A 19,729-nucleotide genomic window follows, 5' to 3' on the forward strand; every position below is an offset into this window, starting at 1 on the left:
TTTTGTTTCTGCTGTTTTGATTTGTAAGTCACTGAAGAATCCCAGATAACTGAATCAGCCTCACAGGTCAGTTGATATAACTCTACTCCATTGTTATCCTCTAAATAGTTTACTGCTATGCCTCAGAATATGTTCTCTTAAGCTGTTCTCATCTGTCCCTTATGGGTTTAGTCTTGGAATTCCCTTCTCTAGGTAGCCTAGTTGTTTCTGGACTTTGGTCTCTCTTCAGCCCTTACACTAGCCTTATCCTTGCACTCAGTAACTTCCTTACATTTAAAGGTAAACCCACTTTTAATTTCTCAAATACCCCACAAGAACATCTAAATCATTGATTCCCTGTTAATTTTCTCCATCTCTCAAAATGATCTGGTGAACAATGGATTTCTTGGCCTGTGAGCATCCTTTGAGTGTGTTCTTCTGATACTCTTTTCTAATAGCAGTATACTTTAGGTCTTGCTTTGCTACCAGATTTATTTTTTGAAAAATCATTTTAATTCCTGCCCTGAAAAAAAACCCTCAGAAATTTCCTCCATTTCATGAGGATGCCTGAAGTAGACACATCATATCACTATCCCTTTTTCTGTTGGTTTGGTTTTTTTTTTACTGCAAGAAACACAACAGGCTTTCTGTTAACCAGTTTTTCCTTGAATATCAAAGTACTATTTGCATGCTTGATACATAAAGGAACAACTTCTTCACTTTCTTCCTTGCTTTCTATTGTTGAACAAATCTTTCATTTCAGTGCTCTGATTTATCCTGCAAATATTTTAAGCTGAGCTGACAGCCTTAGGTTCACTCAGTAACACTTTGTAGCCCTTGGGTCTTTGTATAGCCAAAAAATGTATTGGCAAAGTCGCTTCATCATTCTTGGTTTTTGTCTCATGTTATAGTTTGTCTTCCAGATTTCAACAATTCATGTAAGTTGAAAAATATTTCAGTTCCCCAGCTCTCCTTAGACTAGTTTATATTCCTGTTCTCTGATCTGGCAGGTCTGTGTTACCTTTCTCTTCATTATATAGCTTCTGTCTATTCTCAGGCAGCTTCTTTTTCAGAATCTCATTTCACCCTGATAACACCCTTTGGGCAACAGTGTAATTACTGCCACTACTTGTCGATCCCCTCTAGAGAAGATCTTCTAAACTGCTGAATAGCTTTTGTGTGCACAGCTCCTTCATCATGGCTCTTGGTGCTACCACTGAATTTTCTCAGTTTTAACTGGCAGCATCCATGGACCAGTGGGAAGTTTTACCAAGCTGGGTTAATAAAAGAGTACCCAGTGGCAGCTAGAGCAGAGTTGCTGGGCATTGATCCAAAGGCTTGCAGCTGCTGGTTGTCTTCTCAGATACCAATGATGAAGAAATATTTCATACAGAAGAACTAATCTATTTGAGCTAACTGAAATTTCCTTGGAAGCAGCAGTTACATAAGAAATACATCTAAAAATAGTTGTTAAACCTCTTAATAAATTTTTAAAAAAATGCTTTAAGTAGTCTGATCAAAGTAATTGTTTTGGAATACTTAAGTTCATATATCATATATATATATATATTGACCTCAAAAGAGGAACAATTTCATTATTTTCATGGTCTACATAATGTGATTCCCTCTCAGTCTCAAACTCTAATAATGTAAACTCAGTGTTAAAACTGCTTTCAATTACATTTCTGTAACTTCATTAAACCAAGTATGTGGAATGTTGTTCACTAGTGCCCTGATACAAGTTTCAGGATACCTAGTCCGAATATTTTAGTTATATGTTAAATGAGGAAACAAATTAGTCATTCTCTCTTAATTTACGTTCATTGTTCTCATTTTTCAAAAGATGGAATAAACCTCTAGACTTCTCTAATCTTGCACATCCTTCCTCTGGAGAAGTGCTTAGTTTCCAAATGCAAACTTCCCCATGCAGACATAGACCTAATTAGGATTATTTGGGAGAAGAATCCATGCTACAGGTCTGCCAGCAGGGACTGTTGAGAAGGCACCAGCTGGCTTTGAGGGACATTATGAAGAAGACTTAGGGCAATGAACAATTTGAACTTTACAAGGCTCCCTCAAAATTCATTAATGTCAATGGGCAGAATCTAGCAGGAGCCTGTGAGACACAGTGTTTCTAATGCATGATGCCAGCTCCCTCCTGGCTGGGCTGTGCCTTTAATACACAGCATAGTAATTAGCATCCAGCTCCTGTGTCTGGAGGGACTCTCCCTCTTGGGACCTGAACTTCTATGTGGCTAATTTCTACCAGCAAAGTGTATGTTCAGCGGTGCATTAGGTAAAATAAAGGATAAAGCATCACCCAAACTCAGTATTGTGTACTATAAAGCTCTTAACTAGCTTTTACATCATACTGCATTTTGTGCCTTTCGAGTCTTTGTATACCAAGTGAGCATTCTCCATTACGGAGGTATTTCTTCTTTTTTACAGGTTATCACAATTGGTAAACATGTTAAAGGATACCACTATATCATTGCAAATCTGGTAAGCATTCTTAGTATTCAAAATACCTGTATTACTCATTTGACTGTTTATGGAAGCAAATCTACTCTTATTTTATTTCAAATACATTTTAGAAAACAGAAAAAGAGCTAAATGTCTTTATCCTTGCTAAATGAATGTATGTGTTGCGATTGTGTTTGTTTATTGGCTGAGTTTTTTCAGGGTTTGTCATATTCCCATCAATAAGAATGAAGGTTGCTCAGCAACCACAGTGGAACTTCTCTTTTTCTAGATACTTTCTATATACTTTAGAAAAATAGGGTATGTAAAATAGAAAAATTACTTTCTGCATCATAGCATTCAGCAAGGTGATGATTTCTCTCTCACAACTTTTAAACTACTTAAGAATCATGGTTTTCATTTTTCATTATGCCAGATGAGTGAGTCTCAGATTTCTACATTTCATCTCTCAGCCTGGATAATCAGTTTGAATTAATGTTTTCTTGAACATAGGTGATCAGACAGCATAGCTAATAGTGTTCCTGCAGGGAAAGTTCAGAAAACCCACTAAATTCTGTCAAGGTAATTTTTTTTTGAAATTGTGTCTAAAGGTGAAGAGCCATTTTACTGATACTGAAGTCTATAAACACTTACTGAAGCTAGGGGAGCTAATCCAGTTGGTTTTTTGTAATAGACAAAGCAAATTCTGCATGCTCAAATCTCGATTATCCTGTTCAAGAAAAGGGTTTTGAGGGTTGTATAATGCGAGTGCCACCAAGCCATTTTTTCCATCCTTTATTCTTGAACTGTGATAGTGTTTGATAGAAATTCCAGCAGGGCCCAGAGTGCCCCAATTGACACTGTCTTCCATAGTCCTTTGAGGAGCCTGAGGGAACAGAAGGACCATGGTGTGTCTCGGGCACCTGAGGCATAACCCCTGTCCTCTCCCAGCCTTTGATGAGAACTCTTGTCCCTCCAGGCGCGCAGTGCTCTGAAGAGTCATGTGGGTGCCATGGTGTGAAGAACTCTGATGCTTTATCTTTAAAAGCGGAATGCTGGAGTTTTATTATTATACCTTAATAACTAATTTGTTGGATAAAGAAGTTGAGGTGCTGATATTCATGAAGCAGGCATAAAAGTCTTACAAAATATGAAAAAAAGTACCTGTTAGACATCTGTGGTTTGCATTGCAAATGTTGGATAAACAGTATTTTGAGTCGTAAGGGAAATTTCAGAAAATGTGCCCATAAGATCTAAAAATTACTGAATCTTGTGTTTTAAAGCTGTTTAATATTATATATAAAGTGTTTATGGTAGTGATTTTAAAAAATTTTTTTCTCTGTCAGAAAGGAATCTTATCTAGCATTTGAATCATATCTTCACTGGATCCACCTGCTTTCTTCTTTATGCACTGTAGTAATATTTTCCCCCAGTCTGATCAGTCATTCAAGAAACGGATCTCTTTTGAGAATAAAAAGATGCTGATAGATGGAGAAGAGGTTTGAATATACAATGAATGTTCCTGTTCAACTGTCAAGTTACATGATCCATGTAGAAGTGTCTGTATTAACAGGCAACAACACATGAGGATCATTAATACACAATAATTAAAGAGCATCTAGTGTAGCAATTGTAGCAACTTATGGTAGTGTGGTTTTAAGCTGCTGCTTCTTTTTGTATTCACTCACAACATCCATTTATAATGAAGTGCCTGACATCGTTATTTCATGTAAATGCATTTGTGTGGTTATATAAGTGACGTTAAATCACCAGACACAGAAAACAGAGCAGAACTGTTTGTAAGAGTGAGAAGTAGTTCTCTATGTCAGAGGGAGGAGGCAGTGGAGATGGTAAGTCTTTCCACATGCTTTAGAGCTCCTAAAAAAGAGGATGCAGCTGTAGCTGTAAGTATTCCTGCCTAAAACTTGCTTGTCTATTACACATGGTCAGTGTTTCCTTTCTCATTTAAGTGATGTTTAGGAAGTTAGGATGACAAGGACAGGTCCACTCAGCCCTTGCTCTATAGAGGAGTTTGTCTAGTGGGCAGCAAGAGGTGTTGCTGGCTGATGGAGCTGATGACTTAATGCTGGCAGCCCAGGATTTAGGTTGGATCCAGTTGGAGGAAAACGTTGGCTTATTCTTCTGCAGTAGAGGTCATACGGTAACTCTTTCTTTTTATACACTATTGAGAGAACTGCCAAAACTATTAAAATAACAGATATAATTTTTTCTGTGCTCAGGGATTTACTGATGGAGATTTGTCAAAAATTCAATTTGGAGGAGCTAATGTCTCAGGATTTCAGATAGTTGACTATGATGATCCTCTGGTGTCAAAATTTATACAACGTTGGTCAACACTGGAGGAGAAAGAATATCCTGGTGCACACACTAGTACAATCAAGGTATGTCTTACGTTTGTTTTAACTGCGCTAGAAGTACAGAAAATGAAGGGTTTGGACTAAAAACACAAGGGACAGAGAAAGCCCTTGAAAATCAACAGTGCCAACACAATTTTGTATTTCTCTGGGGTACTTTTAACATTCTCTGTCACAGGACTGATTGAGCAAAGATGCTTAAAAATGCTCAAGAGAGTTTTTTCTTGTGTCACTGTAAATCCATGCCTGACAGCTTGTTGGGTAACTGGTTTAGATATGATGGTAGATTAACTAGGTCTGCTGACTATTTTTGATTTTTCTCTTCCTCTGTTTTGAAATGTTTCTCTTTCTTTGTATTTTGTAATGTTTAAAGACAAATATTAATCATGCTTCTGGGGAGCACAGCACTTTTTTGATGTACCGTAATATCCCAAAGAAATAGTTAGACGTCTGCCCTTGAGACAGATGCCTAAGTCCTACAAAGACTTGCAAAATTAAATGCCACACCTGATGTACAGAATCGTGGTCTGATTTCAGGCCTGCATGACAATGTGACACCAGGCAAGTGGTTTAGCTTTTTAAACTCAGTTTTGTTTCTGGGTGAGACTAGGATAATAGTACCTTCTAACTTTCTCTAACTATCATGAGGATCAATTAGTGGCTGCAAGATATTAAAAAGAATAATTCAATTTTAATGCTAGATAGTTTTTGTTTTAAGTATACAATCATAAATTTTAATAGGAACACATTCTTAAATAGCTCTAAAAGACAAAAAAAAAAAAAAAAATTGCAAATATTCTAGCCATAACTTATTTTGTGCTGTACTTTGAGTATGAAGCATGTTCTTAATTTATAATGAAATTAATAAGAAGTTTCAGCATGGAAGGAAGAACTGTTGTTCCCTGCTAGAAAAGTCCTTCAGAACACACAACCTTAATTTTAATTAAAAAAAAAAAATCCTTTTTTATGAGACCAAGTTTTGTCAAACTTAGTCAAAATGATTTTTTTTCAGCGGTTATTTTTGTAGTTTAAAATCTATTACAAAAGTAGTGAATTTCTTACTTGATGTTTGAAAAAGTAAACAGGAGTCTGTGTCACATCTTTAGGTACATTTATATTACAGATGTGTAGGATATGTAATCTGTATTGCTTTCATTTAGGAAAAAGAGAAGGGATGTGGCTCTGGGGAGTTAATAGAATCCTTTTGTCTCTCTGATTATTGAGTGCTCAAATCGACCTACATATTCATGTTGCAGAATCATAGTCTGGTAGTAATAATAGGGCAATACATAAAACATGACTGTAGTGAGGAACTCAAACCAAGATGCAGTTTTTTAGCAATGATGGAAGAATAAATGGGGGAGACTCAGTTATGAGGCCTCTGGGTTTACTTACAGGGGCGGGAAATTGCATGTGTGTTAGACAACATGACGTAGTTGCAATGCGGTATTAAAGCACTAAAATCTCTACCTCTGTCACAGGTATCCCCTTTATTTCTTCCATGAGAAATCCTTTCAAGTCTAAAAGCTGAAAGAGCTGAAGGAGAGTATTTGAAATATCTTTTGCTTTTGAGGTTTATTTTGTTGTGGATAGGAGAAGTAAAGTAATTGAAACACTTATTTTCCTGAATTTCATTAATTTAGAACACATTTTAAATTCAGTTTAAAAGGCCAGCCTCTCTTCATTTTTGTCTTGTTTGCTCAAGATATATATTGGACTGCACTGATACTCACACAAGAAATTGAAACCTGTTAGATTTTCAGACAATTTACAAATGCTACAGGTATTGATGGTGAGGAAGGTGTGGGTGTATATCGCAGTGTTTGGCGACATTGATTGTATCAGTAACTATATTTCTTTGTGTAGCTTTCTGTCTCTTTGCCCTTATACACGTATTACTTGTCATTTTTGCTCGTCATTACTTGTAGGGTTAGAGATATGTCACATTTCATTCCCATCCTTGGGGGAGCTAGAGGCAGGGCAGAATCATAGAAACCATAGAAACAGGGCAAGAACAGTCTTTGAGCAGTCAGTCACCCGGTCTGTCCTCCTTGCCTGAAGGCAGAATCAGATAAACCTGTGCAGTTCCTGTGAGTAGTGAATTCACAACTTCTCCAAGCATCTATTTTAGCACTTAAATGATCTTGGTTTTGGCTTTTGTCTAACTTTAATCAGCCTTTATATCACCTAATCCATTACTCCTTAATATGTTTCTAATGGCTGTGAGGGGGTTCTGCTTTTTCGTCCTCCTTCTGTATTTGAAAATGGCTGGCACCCTTCCTGCCTTGCTTTCCTCCCTGCAAAACCAAATTATTCCTTTTTCCTTTGAATTTTCTACTCTCAGATCCTGTTTTCAGTTTTCTCTGGAACCTTTCTCTTTGGAGCCACTTTGAAATGCCAGACTGGCTGCTGCAACACGTCTGAGTGCTATGCTGAGGGAATGGAAATAATGGCTTCATGTATCTCAGACAGTTCTCATTTCAGGGGGTTCCTTTGTATGAGTTTCTTTTTTCTTTTTTTTCCTCTCCTCAGCACCATGACACTAATGAGATGTATTTCTCATGGGATACATGCTAACAGCCAAATCTTTTTCTGCGTTGCTTCCTTGTGCTGCAGCTGATTTAGATGGGCTCATACCATATCTGTCCACTTAATAATTTCTTTTAAATACAGGATTTTTTGCACTGACTCATGCTGAATTGCATTCCTTACTTGTCCTTTGTGAGCCTTTCATTCCTTCTTATATTGTTATTCTAGCTCTGTTACCCTCTGCTTCTTGGAATACTGTATAAACATCTAAGTTACTGTGCAGGTTAATGCACTGGTGTCCCACCTGTCCCTTAAGTGATCTTAAAAATAACTTTTCTCCCCTTTTGATTTTGAGGTAGTTGTCCAAATTGCCAGTGCTGTTAAATGAACTTTTGCTCCCGGTCCTGTGGAATCTAGGAAACTCTCACTGCAGATTCTGTATGAAAAAGATAGGAAGGCAGACAAAAGCTCTGCATCATCAGTATAGAAATGAGAGGTGGTTACATGCCCCTAACAGGTAATATTATCTCTGGGACTGCAAGTGTTCTATCATTGCAGACAAAGCCATTTTATTTGTGTGAACCAAATTCTGTTGTATTATCTTTGTTTTGTAATCCAAAAGTAAGTGTATTCATTTCACATTACAAAATGCAAGTCAGTGGACTAGAACTGAGCTGATAAGACACATCACAGCATCCAAGTACAGTCCTGAAAAAAAAAAAAGACACCCTTTCTAAGAAACAAACATTTCAAAGGAACATGTTCTTCAAGAAAGAAGAGCATTGCTAAAAACCTCTTCCACAGACAAGATGCCCAGAAGAAGGCCTGTATCAAATTGGCTTAAAAATGTGTCTTTACAATTTATAAAATATTAATTATAAAAAATTGCTGTCTTAGGACAAAGATGAGAAAAGACACTGATCACATTTTTTGCTGCACTGTAGCTGTGCTGATAAAAGCACAAGATTTAAAGATTAAGCAGGATGCTTAAAACGAGTGCTTTTCAGACTTTTTACAGAATATTTTTACGTCTTTCAAAAGTAACACTGATAACTGATTTACTTCAGATTAAATTTAAAACATCTCTGTTGTGACAAAGGGTTGGAGTTATGTCGGCAGTCTATGCATGCAGTTCTAGAAGAGCTAATGTATAGATCTTGAAACATAGAGTTTAGCATCCTGGCTAATTTTTTGTCAAGTAGCAAAAAGAAAATGACATTTTCATTTTATAAAGACCTAATAATAGCAAGTTACAATTTTCTTTCTATCCAGTATTGTTTATTTACAAATATGCTAGGATTTCTGAGCCTTAATATTGTCCCAGACCGTTATGTTTAAGGCAAGCTTCTTCATCTTGTGGAAGAACACTGAAGGACAACACATCCATCCACATCCAACTGCTCCAGTTTGCTAATCTGATTAACCCATTCTCTTGAGGGACAGCCTTTGGTCTATTTGCCAAAAGAAGCTCAATCTGTATCTCCTGAAGTCTAGTGAGACATAAGGTGTATTGCCTTTGTGTGGCAGGGTTTTGGTAGAAGGGGACCACAGGGGTGGCTTTTGTGACAGGCTTCTGGAAGTTTCCCCCATGTCCAGTGAAGCCAGTACCAGGTGGTTCCAAGACTAACCAAGACATTCTAGAAGAGGAAAAAGCTGCTGCACAACAGCAGCCAGAGGGAGGAATGAGAATATATGAGAGGAACAGCCCTACAGACAGTCAGGGCAGGAGGTGGACCAGGTGCCAGAGAAAAAATTTCCTTACAGGGGAAGAGTGTGAGGAGTCCACCCTGGGAAGAGGAATCAGTGGCAGAGATGGGTGCTGAACAGACTGCGACCCCCTTCCACGTCCCCCTGTGTCACTGTGAGAACAGAGTATAAAGAATTTGTGAGTGGAGTTGAGCCCAGGAAGAAGCGAGAAGTGGGTTGAGATGTTTGGAGATTTTGTTTTTATTTTCTCATTATCCTACTTTGATTGGTAATTAAACTTTTTCTTAGTGTCTTCTTCCTGTTATGGTTATTGCTGAGTGATCTCTCCCTGCCCTTATCCCGACCCATGAACCTTTCATTATATTTTCTCTTCCCCATCCCTCTGAGGAAGGGAGTGACACAAAAGCTTTGGTGGCACCTAATGTCCAGCCAGAGCCAAGCCCCCATCTAGGTACTAAGCTTCAAGTGGGCCTGTCCTTTGAGGGACAGCTAAGGACTCTGAGCTTGTCTCCTCTGGAGAAGAGGAGGCTGAGGAGTGATCTCATTGCTCTCTTGAGCTTTCTAAGGAGCGGGAGCGGAGAGGACAGTGCTGAGATCTACTCCCTGGCGTTCAGTGACAAGGGGATGTGTGAGAGTGGTTCAGAGCAGGTTCAAAGTGGACCTTTGGAAGCATTTATTTACATTTCTTTCAATTTTTTAGGCTTGTCAAACACAGGAGCAGTCCTCCATGAGAGTTGGTCAATTCCCTGAGCCTATCTGTTTAAGAGGACAATTCTGTTAAAAACACACTTTAGAACTGGTCAGCCCTGAATTGTTCAGGTAGTTGGAGTAGATAATCATTGTAGGTCTGTCCAGCTGAAGTAGTCTATTCTACAAACCATCCTACTCCAGATAAGCTTTTCTAAGAGCAACCTGAGGCTTGAAGTGCCTGAGACAACTTGCATATGATATATACAGAAACTATGTGCAGCACGCAGAAAAAAATTGGAGGCTGCCTGGTTGAAGACCTAATTCAGCTCAGACTCATAGAGAATCTCATTGTGTCGGAAGCTGATAACAGCCCTGGTACTCACTGCAGCTATTTTGGATGGGTGTAACTATTTTATACTGGCACATAATGTTTCAGATGTTCTCTTTTCATGATTGTATTTCTGGCATCATAATCTCTTTCCCCACCCAACCAAAGCATAGCTAAGGTCCAAAATACTAGAGTGTTTTTATCTCCTGATTTTGTCTTCAGTAGGTTCACATTTTCGGGTTTCTTCTTTATAAAGCCAAATAGTTTTTTAGGCAATTGTTATGAAACTGTCAGTCAGGAGTAATGATGCTTGTTAACAGAAAGATGCTGGTTTAACTGTACTGGTGCTAATTTACCTCAAGGATGCAATACAGATAACATGCAGAAGAAAAAATACATAGCATGCAATTATTTACCTTGCAGAAATAAATAACATTTAGATGACTCACTTATAATAAGGAGCAAAGAAGAAAACAGAGTGAGCAAAGAAGAAAACACTGAAAACAATTATTCACACTAAAAATTCAGAAGGCAGTTTGTCTAGCTATAGGTGACAAAGCAAAAGTGTACAGTTGATGAAGTAGACAATACCTTCATTTTGGGCCATGCCTCTTATGATTGCAGTGTGTTGGAAAATGACTTTATAGTGCAATGAATTTTAATAAGAATTATAAGGGACATTCTGTTGCACCTGCTACAGTTTTAATAGAAAATATGATTGAATATGCCTTAATTCAAGTAGATCATAATGATTTATAAATAAGATTTTTTTAAATAGATAATTTTTTAGTATTTATTACAAGGTTGAACCAGGAACTGACCTGGACTTCTGTTTTTTCTTAAGCACCCTTATAAAACTGTAGATTTTTGAGATTGTTCTGCCTGTTTTCAGCTCTTCCACTTTGGTTTCATGGGCATAAAAAAATATGCATCTAGCAGCTGGTGTTCCAGCTACCTGGTTTCACTGTGCTTTCAAATCCCAGTATTCAGTCTTCTCTATTTGAAAAAATAAACACAAAAAACGTAAGCGTAAGAAATTTCAGTGTTAAACTTTGTGCTTCTTTTTAATAGCTTAAGGCTGTTTTGCATAAGTAACCACTCATTTCAGCATAAGTTGGTTCGGTTTGGGTTATTTTGTTTTTGGTTTTGGTTTTTTTTTTTTTTTTTTAAGAGAACTCAATTAAAGAATGGAACATTCAGTTAGAATGGAACTCCAGAAAGCAGTAGGTGGTTTGAGGCAATATCTGTAGATTTGTCTCAGATGTGCAAAAGGCCAATTGACCCAGATCCTTCGGTCCTGAGAGTAAAAGTTGCTGAATTGTGCCAAAGCAGACTTCAGAAAACTACAGAGCCAAGTCCTGATGCCTCTATGAAGCTATGTTTCTTTGAATTTGGATCCACTTATTCTTAGTAATTACAAATTTTTTAGGATCTTCAGCCAACAAAGCACAATGGATTCCTCCTGCCTATTTCCCCAGGAGCTCTGTGTTGCTTTTTCTCAACCAGCAATTCATCTGGATTTGGTGGATATAAACAAGAAAAGCTACTATTCCTTCATGATTCAAGTGTTCTTCAAGGTCAGACATAACCCTGGCCTCACAGTAGAGCTTGATGAAGAAATGGGGATAAGAGGAGAAGAGGGAGCCATAGACAAGGATGAAAATAGTAGTAGTAGGAGGAATGATGTCATGTGAAAAAAGGGTCAGCAAAGTGAAAAGAGGCTGTTGAAATGTGAGTGAAAGACACAGAAAAGTGCTGCAGCTCAGGACTGGAGAGGCATCTGTGACTGAAAGTTTCTTGGGTCAGGGGTGTAAGGCGGGAGAAGAAGCACTGGGGGATGCTTAAATGAACAAGGAGAGGAGACATGCAGGTTTTTTTCTGGGGCAGGTCTGGTATTAAGGACCATTTAATGTAGGTAGCTGCCCATATTACCTTGCACGGGGTGGCAGAAAAGTTAAAACCAAGTGTTTATTATTCTTTGACGATAACTATGTCTTGGTGAAATCAGCAGCTTGGTAAGAATGGCTTATTCAATTCTATTAGTATTCCGCTTGGAAAATTTTCATCTTGATACAACAGATATCTTGTTGCTTATTAGGGTAGATGAAGAGTGATAATCAAAATGGGGAATTGTGGTTTAGGGTTTTTTAATGTTTCTTATTTTTTCCTATTGTTTTAAATTTAATACTTGAATTATTATTATTAGTTTTAAATGGAATATTTTTAAAATTCTTAGAACACTACAGTATATCTGAGGAGGATTGCTGATGGGGTTTTTTTCTCCCTCTCCTCTCCTGTAAAAAAAAAAAACAAACACAAAAACCAAAAAACAAACCAACCAAAAAAAACCCAAAACCAACAAACACCAAAAAATGCCAAAACCCACACTCACAAGAAAAAGGCAAAGACCTCCACACACAGTTCAACACTTCAAACACTCACATTAACTCTTCCAAATCCATTTCCTGGAGCGCATTTTTTTCACAGAATTCTTTTGCCTTTCTATTTGTATATTTTGTTTTCATCATGTGAGATATTCCTGCCTGGTCTGTTTTCACTACTGTGACCAAAAGCTTCAGTTTTGCTGCTAGATTCGATGATTTTTAGTACGCTGAAGAGTGACATACTTTGCTCTGGCTTAGCCTTGAAGAAAAGGTTTTGTATATTTATATGGTGAAAATTAAAAGGTTCTATATTCTTTCTGTTTTACAATGAATTCAAGGAAATTTAATTATTAGTGGCATTGCTGTTTCGCATGTTTATTCTAAGTTAGAAGTAAGATTACACGAATCATTCTAGAACCTTATTTATTTTGTATGTATATTTTCCATAAGCAGTGGCATGATTAAAATATAATAGCATCTTTTATAATAAAAATGATGTGTGTTCTAATCCAAATAATTATTTTTGTTATTTCTGTAAAGTTTTTTTGAATTCAAATCCAGGTAAATGGTTTTCATTTTCTGTAATGGAAGACCACAGTATTTCAAAACCTCTGATCTCAGTGTAAAATAACAAAACAAATGGTAGGTACCTGCAGTCTTTTTCTTCAGCTGAATTAGCACCTCTGATGACTCTAGTGAGAAGATGGTTCTGTACTGGAAGCAATCTTGGGGGAGGAATTACAGTTCAGGAATCTCATCCCTATTAGAGTAGTAGATAAAATAGGTAGAAAGGCCAAGCACCATGGGCTTTATAAATCTTGTGATCTTGGCTATATTCAGTTTTTCAAAGAGTGAAAGAAGGTCACTTTCTCCTATAAATATCCTACAGCGGGAGCATTAGGAGAAGTCCAGTGCCCCAGTGTTGTCAGTCTCTGCTGGATGTGATGTGAGTTTGTCTTTCAAATAAGAGTAAGACTTCCAGGGATTTAGGCTTTGGCAAGTGCCTGCTACTGGGCTAGCTGTTCTGGGTGTGCCCAGAAAACAGCCTTTCTTAAACCAAGCAAAGAGATAATTAAAACACATAAACATGTCAAAAAATCTGCAGATTTTCTGGATAGCAGTTTTGGAGCTGAGCGCAAGTTTTCCTGAAGTGACAGATTGCGTAAGGTGCTCTTTGTATCTCCTGCCAGTATGGCACTTCAAAGCAAAAATGCCTGTTTGTTTGGCTTTTCTGTGCACAGAGTGCTGCAGTTGTGTTTGAATAAAGGCTGTTATCAAAGTGTAAGTTGATGTGACTGTACAACTTTGGGAAACAAAATTTAATAAATGTAGTATAATCATTAAAATAAATATGTCTCGGTCTCTAACCCTATCTGAGATCAATCTGATGAATTTTTTTAAACTATCAGGTAATTTTACATATTATTAATCTCTCTTCCCCTTTTAGTCAGAACCAGAGATATAAAAATTTTTGCAATTGTTATTTCCAAATATCCTCTGTATATAGGCAGTTATTTTCAGCTGGAAGAAAGTCTCTTGCTAGGACCACCTATTTTCACAAGAGATCACCCTAACAAAGAGGAAGAGCCCTGCACTCTTTTCTGGGCTCCCTGAGCTCTATCTCACATCGCAGTATTTGAAACATGGCCGTAGGTAATGAAGATGCTCGGGTGCTAAAGGCCCATTTGCAGTTTGAATGGCTGTGTACATACATTCATGCTAATGCCTGCACAAAGCAAGTGAGAACAAAGCATGATTATGGACACAGTCAAAGGCCATCTTCACTTCCAGTTACCCTCATGTGTACAAGATTTGACAACGTCTCTTGTTCTGTTGGAGGTAGCTCTTTCCAACTCCATATCCTGTCTGGATGCTGTGCAAGGTGGATGCTGTGAGCTTCAGAAGGAAATAGCCATTTCCAATCAGTTAGCTAATATTCTATTAGCTCTCTTATCTGTCAGACCACCTTCAGGTATTTTCCAAGGTGTGTGTGTAATACTGTCTGTTTCCAAATAACTCCCAGCTACATTAAAGACCCTTAAGAAATGGGTGTCCGATGTTGCATCAGTTTGACTACACTGGAAGTACAAGTTCTTGACAAGTGACTTTCTGTCTCATTTCTTTTTTGTTTGTGTGTTTACCTTGCAACAAAGGGCGTTTCCTATATTTCCTCTCTCAGAATTTCACCGCTCTCCAGGGGAAAAATATTTGTATCAGATTTTCGGCCTGCTTTCTCTTAGCCTCTCTTAGTGACTCAGCATTCCTTCTCCTGCTGATCCAACAGCAGCCCCCCATACATGGTGAGGAACCTCCATCTGTGCCTGTTGCAGGCTGATTTCTGCCTTCTTGAAAGCTGCTGCATCTGGATCTGCCATTCTGGCTGAGGTCTCCCTAGTGTCTTGTACAACAGCACTGCATTCTTTAACACAGCTGGTAGAGTCCTGCCAAAATTGTCCAGTTGTTTTGTTTGTCTTTCACTCTGTTGTGTTTGGTTAGGGATGAATGATTAGTTCATAGTCCTTCTGAGTGGTTTCAGATTGTTACTAGTGTGTCTACAGTGTAAACATCTGGGCCTAAGATGATCACCCTGGATTCCTCCCTAGCCTCAAGAGTTACTGGAGATCAAATGAGTGCAATCTAGAGCGCAACTAATTTCATCTTTCAAGAAGGTGTCTAACTCCTCAAATGAGTCACACCTTAGAATGCTTATTCTCTTCTCTGTCTGTAAAAAGAAGAAAAAAAAGCGACCAAGACGAAGAAACCCAAACTCAAGCTAAACTGTCAAGGATAGATTTAGACATTGCAGATATCCAAGTCAAGAGGAAAAGAATATGACTTCTTGTGATTCAGAATACTTTCCTTTTTTTCTTTTTTTCTCCCTTTTTTTTTTGCATTCATGTCTTCACATTTTTATTTCTTTTCCACTGCTTAAGTGGAAAATTACTGTCTTAATTATTTTAGGTGTCTAGTCATACCTTTCAGCTTTGTCATGAGCAGATGGACAGGCATTGAGTTAAGTGCAGGTCTAACTGACTAACTTATCTTTCTTATATCTTACAACTTTGAAATATAACAAAATCTTGTGCTTCTGGGGTAGTGTTCTGCAATTTCACCTTCAGAAGATTCAGTTAATGATTGTGAAAAACAGAATCCTGGTCCTTTTAGCTAAGAGTTTCTGCTATCTCCTGAGTTACTGGAAAGCATCTGAAGTTACAAAGGGCTTGCCAGATTTTCTTGGACAGCACTTGTAGTAACTTCTGCTTAGTCTGGGATGACTTTGTTTTGTCTTTACTTTTCAAATTCATCTTCGCAATTGCAGCTTACATATTTTACTACAGTCTGTAGTAAAGATAGAAACTTAAGATAGAAATTTAAGTTGAAGGAAATTACATGGACCTTGTGTTTTCTCTGCTTGGCAATTAAGGCATCTACTTAGAGAAAATTATTTTCATTTGTCATTCATGCAATCCATGTTTCATAGCAAACAGCATAAAATCTTTAGGCAATTTATATTATCAGCTTACTATCCTAGTTGTAAACTTGTGGGCTGCAGGGGGTTTTTTGTGGGCTTTTTTTTTTTTTTTTTTTTTTTTTTTTTTTGGTGCGTATTCTTTGCCATGGTTTAATTAATGCAAGTGATTCTGTAAGAACTCAAGTATAGCACCTGTTTCATTTTGTAGTAAAAGTGCTGATCTTATCATATAAAATTGAAATTATGTTGGGAGATTTACACTGCCATAAAATTGTAAGATGTAAGACCCCATTCCACTTCCACATAATAATGTTCCAACTAATGCTCCCATTTATTTTAATAGTGCAAATCAGAATGTGGATAAATCTCCGGAAAAACAAAGTGAATCAAAGCAGGGCTAATGCATCCTTTAACTTATGACCATTTTATTTATTATGCAGACACACACATACACCAGGTTATTGGTCTGTCATTTCTTGTTTATGGTAATGAGTTCACTTTGGTTTAGTTTGTCAACTTTACATCAATTTATGAAGCTGTAGATAGTTTTAATGAGCCCCATGAAGGTTATTAGGAGTTGAAAGTGTATGCACAATAAAGCAGTAAGGTATGATTCATGGGCTGTTTGCTTTCATGGCATCTCCAACAGTGCTTTTAAAATATTTTGAGATCCTTAGATTAAGGCTGTCTTAATCTAAATTATGACATGTAGATTTTATATATGTGATGACATATATGCACATACAGATAAGCATTGATAGGCAAAGCTCTACATAATCCTCAGGTATGATTGAGCTATGAATATTCAGGCCAGTAATAATATACTATAGAAATAATATTCTTGAAATAATATATTAAAGGTATCTCAATGATCCAATGAATCATAGAATAACTGAATTAGATAACATTATAACTTAGTTTCAAGCCCTTCTTTTCTCTGCTACCCAATATTTCAATGATTAATGACAGTGCTGTGTCCGAAGTTTCTCAGAACACTAGTGTAGCAAAATAGGTTTCCGTACTGCGAAGTGTAATGTTTAAAAAAGTACTGCTAGTCCGGGTCCTTTCTTCTCCTCATCTCCAAATTCATGTACACCACTTAAGCACTGCTGCTCCAGTAGAAGGAAGTAATAGTGGCTTTCAGTTCATTCTTTTGCTGTTCTGATCCCTTTAAATATTTCTGTACAAGTCACTGAGAAAACCTTATTGAGAAGATTGACACCGATCACTGAACTTACTGATCTTTAAAAAAGAGTTCTACTCTCCTTTTCTTCCTTTTCTAAGATCTAACAGTTCCATACAAAAATTAATCTCAGTTTAGGAGCTTTCTTTCGTTACAATTACAAGAGCCTTCTGCATGACCTGAGCTAACTAATTAAAATTCTCATTAAAGTCTGAGCCATTGAAGCAAAGAGCTAATACATCATTTCTCTCCACTTTACAATTTATATATTTTCATCATCTAATAGCCTTCACAGGGATCATTCCATTCATTCATATGCCTCTAAGTAGTTATATTCTGGCCCATATTTCCAAAAATGGCTCTTATATTTGGCATAATTGCTGTGTTCCAGACTCAAAAAGCCCATCCAACAAAGTCCTCAGTGTATGTGCACATGTGGTTTCAGTTCTGTTAGTTAGCTGAGATGTTAAAATTTTCCAGTCACTGAAGATAAATGCTTTTGACCATTTAGCCCTTGCTTCTGAGGCATGTGATGACAGGATTCCTCTCTGATGTTGTGAAACTCTTTATATTATGTCAGTTTAGGAACATGGGGCTCTTCCTCACCTGTATTGCTCTTTGAGAGGCACCACTTGTTCCAGGCATCTCAGCCCCAAAACTCTTTCGCATGGTGGTGACAAGGTATTGCATACTTGAAAGTTGCTACCCCTGAGATTTTATATTTAATGGGAAAAAGTTAAACACATCTATATACAAATGCATGCTCTTTGGGTTTGTGCCTATATGTTTGGGAGGAGATGAAGTCTTGAGATATGTGAATAAATATTTCCCCATGAAGAGTGTAATCAGAGGAACAAATTCTTAACTTTTACAGGCTAGCTCAGATTAAACACTGAAAATTTTACTTTTTTCCCTTTCACCTGCATGGACTTCCAGCCATACCTGCAGACAGGACTGTTAGACTGTTTTGAGAAAAAATGTAACTCACACTGAAAACAGTGTGACCATTCTGATGAACACTTGATTAACTCTCATAGATGCCCCTCAAAGGGTAGCTAAAGAAAAAAATTGACTGATTTCAAACATATCTTACTATCCTTTCTAGTATTTAGTGGATTACGTGGATTGGAAGGTATAGTGAAGCTGGAGACAGTTTTTAATTAAATATTTTCACTTCTTTTCAGTATACCTCTGCTCTGACGTATGATGCTGTTCAAGTGATGACAGAAGCTTTCCGTAATTTGCGTAAACAGAGGATTGAGATCTCCAGAAGAGGAAATGCTGGAGACTGTCTTGCAAATCCAGCTGTACCCTGGGGTCATGGTGTAGAAATAGAAAGGGCATTGAAACAGGTAGCTTCCCTGGACTGGATGCTGGGATGAGGGCATGTGTGAAGTTCTCTATAAATGGTTGAAAAAAATCTTCTAACCTGTCTGGATCTTGCTGGGAATAATGTGGAAGTGTAGTCCTCAGGAAGCTGGCTAAGATAATATATTCCATATGAAAATGACCCTAAAGTGAAAGTTTTTGAAATATCAATAATCATTTGTGGAAATAAAAAACATATTTTCTAAAAAGGAACAGACTTAATTCTTCTACCACTTCCATCTTCATCTGTTATAGGTTCAGGTGGAAGGGCTAACAGGAAATATAAAGTTTGATCAGAATGGAAAAAGAATCAATTTTACAATAAACGTCATGGAACTCAAAAGTACTGGTCCTCGGAAGGTAATTTGAATTGCGTTATAGTGTCTTTAAGTGTTTTACCATTCTAAGCAGTGAGTCAAGGTAAGTACTGAAATATTAGATTAATTAAAGCATGAGTTGTGATAATATTTATTCATAGATGTATTCTACAGTGGTCTTGCAGAGTGAAATAAACATATGTAATATTTCTTTCTAAAAATATGAATTATTATTTCTGGTAAGTACTACATAAGAGTGTTTTCCTTTTGGTTTTGTGGATTAAACTTCTTGCTTTCTGATCTGAATTGCTAAATGTGAGCCAGGATTTGAAGAAATATGCTTCTGAATGACAAAAGCCAGATATAGCTTCTTAGTGATGTTTTTATAAATGTGTTAGTGTATCTGCTCCAATTTCAGATCTTTCAGGGAAAATAGTTTCTCATGTTTTGCTAATGTGTAATATTTCAATTTTACAATGCATGATGTTTATATTAAAACCTGTTAATATGTGAATAAAAACCTGTTCTAGACAAAGTAATATAAACAAATGTCATTAGTTCAATCTTTTTACTTTTTGTTGTATTCTTTCACTACATAAATAGAAATTCTTACACTGGTAAATCCATAGCTGTGCTTCTCTGTGAGCACAAATCAAGGGCATAGTAATAACATGCTTTAACTTTTCTGGAAAGTTCATATTCACTAGTGTCTGTGCATCCTATACACTCTCTTTAGATTGGATACTGGAGTGAAGTGGACAAAATGGTTGTAAATCCTCTTGATGGCCCTCTTGGAAATGAATCTTCAGGACTAGAGAATAAGACTATTATTGTCACCACTATTTTGGTAATTAACCTCCTATTTTGTCAGAAGACAGTCTGTCCTACAGTGATTTGTTTCTCAACATTATGTTAGTCTAAATATACTGTCTTTTTA

General features: G+C 37.1%; 1 protein-coding gene across 9 annotated transcripts in view; it reads left to right on the plus strand.

The window, feature by feature from the left end:
* GRIA2 (glutamate ionotropic receptor AMPA type subunit 2) overlaps nucleotides 1-19,729 on the plus strand; it is an 86,790-nt gene that overhangs the window by 45,196 nt on the left and 21,865 nt on the right. For all 9 annotated transcript variants that reach the window (XR_005701002.2, XR_009207898.1, XM_040065173.1 and 6 more), the window contains 5 exons: nucleotides 2,428-2,481; nucleotides 4,680-4,841; nucleotides 18,292-18,459; nucleotides 18,731-18,835; nucleotides 19,529-19,639. Coding sequence is in view for 7 of the 9 variants with exons in the window: in XM_040065173.1 (XP_039921107.1) it covers nucleotides 2,428-2,481; nucleotides 4,680-4,841; nucleotides 18,292-18,459; nucleotides 18,731-18,835; nucleotides 19,529-19,639 (600 nt within the window). In the remaining 2 variants the exon portion in view is untranslated. The remainder of the gene's footprint in view (nucleotides 1-2,427; nucleotides 2,482-4,679; nucleotides 4,842-18,291; nucleotides 18,460-18,730; nucleotides 18,836-19,528; nucleotides 19,640-19,729) is intronic.

Source organism: Hirundo rustica, chromosome 5 (genome assembly GCF_015227805.2).
Source record: "Hirundo rustica isolate bHirRus1 chromosome 5, bHirRus1.pri.v3, whole genome shotgun sequence".
NCBI classification, from domain to species: Eukaryota; Metazoa; Chordata; class Aves; order Passeriformes; family Hirundinidae; genus Hirundo; species Hirundo rustica.